The 6140-nt window shown below is 42.3% G+C and overlaps 1 protein-coding gene across 2 annotated transcripts in view; it reads right to left on the bottom strand.

Annotated features, from left to right (window-relative positions):
- agla (amylo-alpha-1, 6-glucosidase, 4-alpha-glucanotransferase a) overlaps positions 1 to 6140 on the bottom strand; it is an 89700-nt gene that overhangs the window by 75586 nt on the left and 7974 nt on the right. For both annotated transcript variants that reach the window (XM_019879011.1, XM_019879010.1), the window contains exons 3-4: positions 5074 to 5284; positions 3382 to 3551 (exon numbers count right to left, since the gene is read on the bottom strand). In XM_019879011.1, coding sequence (XP_019734570.1) covers positions 3382 to 3551; positions 5074 to 5284 — 381 coding nt within the window. The remainder of the gene's footprint in view (positions 1 to 3381; positions 3552 to 5073; positions 5285 to 6140) is intronic.

Here is a 6140-nt window from a genome sequence, read left to right as displayed (position 1 = left end):
TGCTCAGGCCCACAAGAGGCGACAATATTGAGGTTAAGTGTTTAGCTACATTATAAGTAACTGAGTCTATACTGCTGACTATGGGTCGTAGCGGGACGTTTTCTTTGTGGATTTTTGGTAGACCGTAGATTAGCGGGGTGGCTTCGCCTGGATAAAGTTTGAAATAAAGTTGCTGGTCAATTAGTTTCTCTTTTTGTAACTTTTGTAGGCTTTTGACAATTTTGTTCTTGTATGTATTGGTTGGGTCGCCTTTTAGTCTTTTGTAGGTTTTCGTGTCGCTGAGCAAGTTTGAGATCTTGGCATCGTAATCTGCAGTGTTTAGTATAACTGTGCATCTGCCTTTGTCTGCTGGTAATATTGTGATGCTATCTTCTTTTTGGAGTTCTACTAAGGCTTTTTGTTCTTCTACTGATATGTTTGAGGGTGGCGGTTTTGCTGTTTTTAGCGAGGAGGCTACACTCAGGCGAATATCATCTGCTTCTGCTTTTGATAACTTGTTATTTTTGATCGCTGTTTCTTCCGCTGTGATGTAGTCTGTTTTTGGTATGTTGTTAGGTGTAACTGAAAAGTTCAGGCCTTTGGCAAGCACTGTTTTCTCTGCTTCTGATAAGTCACGATTAGATAAATTCTTAATCCATTTTTCCTCACAAGGGATTTCTTCAATTTGGTCTGATTTGGCCCTGTATTTACTTGGAGTGGGTTCTTTGAGCTTTATCAAATTTTGGAACTTTTTAATTTGCCGTTTTTTGGAGATTTCATGCTGTTTTAGTTGTGAGGATTTGGTGAATTCTAAAATATTTTGGAAAATCTCTTCTGACACCATTTGTTTCAATTTTTGTCGAATCTCTTCTGCTCTTTTGTTAAGATCTTTAATATTTGCATTTAATTGTCTGATTCTTTGGTTGAGAGTTTTAAGGACATAATTCAGTTGTAAATTTTTGGCTACGTACCCTGGCTCTAACGCTTTTTGGTTGAGGCATTTAGGTATTTGTTTGTTCTGTCTGCATCAAAGGTTAAATCTAAGATGGTTCCTAGAATCCGCAATTTTCTTACCAATCCTCTCGAGGGCGTGCCTCAGCTGGAGGGAGTCTTTCCCAACATTGACCGGAAGATGCTTATGGAGGCTTTCAGTCGTACAGGAACACATAACGACTGACGGAACCCTTTCTACGATGGAACTTAAACTAATTGACCAGCAACTTTCCTGTACGACTGAGAGCCTTCACAAGTATCTTGCGTTTTTTTGTTTTTTACCCACAGGTACAGATGATGACTGACGGAACCCTTTCTACGATGGAACTTTGATGTACGACTGAGAGCCTCCACAAGCATATTATTATTATTATTATTATTATTATTATTATTATCCAGTGATGACAACCATACGTGAATGAGGTCATCCCCGACTTCATAGTGTGAATTCAAGCATAAAGTTCATTGTAAAACTCGCTTCATCTTTATGAAACAGCCAGGATCTTCACATGCATTCTAGATTAATTGATAGACTATTATTAATACAGGGTCAGGCAAAATGATCTGACACATTTATATGTTTAATAAAAGGGAAGTAAAGTAAAGAAACAAAATTTTTTTTTATTTTCAAAAAGTACATATAATGTCATTTTTTTCATATACAGTGATCCCTCGCTCTATCGCGGTTCACTTTCCGCGGCTTTGCTGTTTCACGGATTTTTTTTTGTGCCATTTTTTTAATGCTTTTAACCCTTTAAATCAGAACGCGTCTGCGACGCCGCGTGTCGACAGTACAGTATTTCCAAAAACTATTATAGTTATTTGTTGAAAACGTTTGTTTTTTTGTAATTGGGCCTGAAAACAGGTTTTAGTCTTTGATTTCATTGAATATATAGTTAAGTATTGTATAATAACTACTTCACGGATTTCACTTATCACTGGTTCTTTTTGGAACATAACCCCCCCCCCCCCGTGATAAACGTGGGATTACTGTAATGCCATTTTGCTTTGTTTCTTTATAATGCCATTGTTTTTCGTTTCTTTTTCAGTTGCTGCCATGAATTGGACTGGTGAGCATCACACTTTCATTGTGGAAACGGTGATCAAAACAAACGAATCTGTAACTGCAACTCAAGCGTTCCATTTGCACTTAAATTTTGGTAGACATGATCCCGTACCAGCTCGAAACACGATCTTGTTATGGGTTACCAACTTCAGAGCGACTGGATCTGCAGTGAAACGAAAATCAACAGGCCGACCTTGCACCGCCAGAACTACACTTAATTTTTAAAACATAATGAAAAAGAATGGCATTATATGTACTTTTCAAAAATAAAGACACTTTTTTGGTTTCTTTATTTTATTTAAGGCCAAACAAAAAAGATAGTGTGTTTCCGGGAACAAGAAATTTCAGTTTCAAGTTTTTTTTTTTTTTTAATCTTTTTTTTTTTTTCCCATTAAAAATTTAAACAAAATAACCATAAAACAAGAAGACATTGAACCCGCCGCTCCGCGACCGGCGCCGCCTATTTAGTTTTCTCCCCGCTCCGGACTCGGGGGACGGGGCGCGCCGCCGCCTCCGCCATCCTCCTCCGCCATCCTCCTCCGCCCTCGGTTTTTACTCGGCCCATGGTGTTCATCAAATAGTTCGCTTTATTTTTTCGATACATCAATGGATACTATTTTCTTAACATTACGGTGCGAGGACGCGACTGTAACACAGAAAACGCGGTTTAAACTGTCGTCGGAGATCGCGGCCGCCGCCATGTTTCAATGTTGTTGACAGACGACAGGGCAAACGACGCACTCGCTCAACGTGAATATAGAGAGAGTTTGCACCAATGTAAACCCTCTACACAAAAATGTAGAGGGTTGTTTGAAAAAAATGCTGACCGTAAAGTTTTTTTTCGACGTAGAAATTCTCGGTCGGTCGGGTTACCGGAAACACTACTTTTTTTCTACGCCTAACCGACAAATGTGTCAGATCATTTTGCCTGGCCCTTGCAGTATGGGACCTTCGTCTGTTAGCTTTTTCCTCATGCTGCTTTTAGTCTGGACTCCACCAAGGCTCCTCTATGTCACCCGTTCTGTTCGGAACCTTTATGGACAGAATTTGTAGGCACAGCCAAGGCATTCAGCGGGTCCAGTTTGGTGGCCTCAGTCTTGTGTCTCTGCTCTTAGCAGATAACATGGTTTAAATTTTGCACGACGACGATCTCCAACTCTCACTGGAGCAGTTCGCACCCGTGTGTGAAACGGTTGGAATCAAAATCGGCACTTCCAAATCAGTCGGAAAAGTTTGGAGTGCTCTTTCTAGGTTGGGGATGAGATCCTGCCCCAAGTGGAGGAGTTCAAGTGTCATACTGTAATGGGTAAAATGTTCTGCTTAAAAAGAAATCACACACATACCTGACTCCTTTGCAACTTGCAATCTGGCTGGCCAGTCATCGAGGTGACCCAAACACTTGGATAAATAGGTCTGAATGCTGATGCAGTCTAATGGGAGGACGCGGTTCTCTGATCCAACACGAAGAATTGGGTTGACAACAAAGTAGCCTCCTCCAGATTTCTCTGCATCTCTGTGTGTGGGGGGGAAATATTTTTCTCTTAGAGTGTAACCTCCATAAATTCTTAAAACATCAAGAGGTAACTGGCACAAATTGATGCCAGTAAAGCTTCATATTTACGATTCATTGCTTCAGCGCTTCAGAGATATGAGAGGAAAAAATATGTGATGTACAAAAAAAAAAACCATTCCATTTTGTGAAGAAGCACACTATTCGTTGACTTGTGCTAAAGAAGAAACAAGAATAGATCATGAGCAGCAGCTTGCATATGCTGTAGTCGCCACCAATTTATAAAATGACAGTAGACACTATATTTTTTCAATGACAGCAGAGATTTTCTTTTGTCCCGGTATGTTCGCATCATCGCCGAACACATTGTCTCACCCAGTGAAATCTGTACCCCTGTTAGACAAACATGAATGTTCATTTAATAAAATCTGTTTGACTTAGTCTGCACTATTCATAAAATCAAACTAACCAACAAATGTCAATGAATGCTCATTTCCCCTGACCCAGCTACGATTTGAGTTAAAAAAAAATGTTTGGCTTGCATTTAAAAATTGTCAAAGATCTCCATCCATCCATCCATTTTCCGATCTGCTTTATCCTTACAAGGGTTGCAGGGGTGCTGGAGCCTATCGGAGCCGTCTTTGGGCAGTAGGCGGGGGACACTCTGAACCAGTTGCCCGCCAATCGCAGCGCACACAGAGACGAACAACCATACGCACTCACACTCACACCAAGGGACAATTTAGAGTGTTCCATTAACTTGCCACGCATGTTTTTGGAATTTCGGAGGAAACCGGAGTACCCGGAGAAAATCCACGCAGGCCTGGAGAGAACAAGCAAACTCTACACAGAGAGGCCGGAGCCAGATTCGAACCCAACACGTCAACCACAGGACCACCAGACCGCCTGTGCAAGATCTCACAATTTATTTGGCATGTATTCACATAGCAGCTGTGAATTGGGGATCACACCCCGCACTGTGAACGTAGCCTTAAACCGCATCTATCAGACCACAACATTTAGCTGCCAGGATGAAAATTAAATGAACATGTAATATTCTTCACCTTGCCCTTCAGTATATTACGCGGACTGCTTTGATTTCCATGGAGGACTTCGAAATCAGCGGTAAATGTTGCGATTGTGGAATAGTGGAGTGATGGGCGCGACTAATTAGGGCGGCAATCTACTGTATATGCAATTAATTACACGCCGTACCACCAAAAGACTCATTGTTATCTCATCATTCTTCAGCAGACTGCCCCAGGTTACACATTTTCGCACTCTCACACACACTCACACTGTGATTCCTTTTAATAACCAAATTAAGGTCAAATATGGTCAACTATTTATATTTGTCACTCAGCGGATCCAATGGAATAAGGACTTTTCCTTGCCTTATCAATAATCAATAATTTGGGGCATTGGCTAAAAGTTGATCAGGATGGTAAACAACTGATGCTGCAATTTAGTCATGAATAAAATGCATCATTTGTATTGTGACAGTTAATTTAAAGTGGAATCTTACCCAAATCCAAAGCAGTACTGATAAGAACCGGCCACCTTGATATCCAGAAGGCAAAACTTGTCAGAGTCATCCTCACGTCCTGTTGGGTTGTTCCAGGTTAAAACCCGGAAAGTGTTTCGTTCAAACCGCTGTCCTTCAGGCGGGTAGTTGGTTTGCACTGTAACTCTCCTGCCCTGAAGACTTGGACCCAGACGGAACTGGAGCTCAAAACCTGAGGAAGTAAAAATATATTAACTCTCTGGAAGGATAGGAACGTAAATCGACTGGTAAATCGATGGCTTTGCCCTCTGGCTCAGGTCCCTTTTGACCATGACTGACCGATAATATCCGCAATATTGCCGCCGCTGCACCAATCCACCTGCAGATCTCCGGCTCCATGGTCTCCTTACTCGTGAACCAAAGGCGAAGATACTTTCACTCCACCACTTGGGGCAGATCTCAAGCCTGACATGGAGAGGGCACTCAAGTCTTTTCTGACTGAGAACCACGGTCTCAGATTTGGAGGCGCCGATTCTCACCCCCCCCGCTTCACACACGTCTGTGAACCAGTGATGTGTTCCTCGAGCCGGTCCTTGGCCTCGAGGACCGGCTCGAGGACCGAAGGTCGGTCCTTGGTCCTTGGCCTTGGCCTCGGGAGTCAAGTCCTTGGCCTTGGCCTTGGCCTTGGGAGTCAAGTCCTTGGCCTTGGCCTTGGCCTCGGGTTGCCGGTCCTCGGACACAATGAGGGATTAGAGTCTCGAATCCCTTGTCCACAGGTATAAAGTGGGTCTGAGGACCGCAAAAATCACGAAGGAATCAAATAAATTCCATCCAGGGAAACCCATATTGATGGATTAATCTGGCACTTTAAGAGGGGCAGGTCTGCCACTGACAGGTGACAGTTAGCGCAACGTATTAAGAACGGCATCACAGTTAGTTTCAATCACGGTTTGTTCCGTTCGCGATCGGCAGTTTAAATAGCGTGTAAAGTCTTTCTGTAACAGTGGTGTCTTTTATGTAGTTATTTTTGCACAGTCGTCACGTTTCTGCAGTGGCACTATAATGTTTGTTTGAACCAAGTAATTTGC

Source organism: Hippocampus comes, unplaced genomic scaffold (assembly GCF_001891065.2).
Source record: "Hippocampus comes isolate QL1 unplaced genomic scaffold, H_comes_QL1_v1.1 scaffold85, whole genome shotgun sequence".
Lineage (NCBI taxonomy): Eukaryota > Metazoa > Chordata > Actinopteri > Syngnathiformes > Syngnathidae > Hippocampus > Hippocampus comes.
The sequence above is the reverse complement of the archived record's forward strand: the minus strand, read 5'-3'. Positions and strand labels throughout refer to the sequence as shown.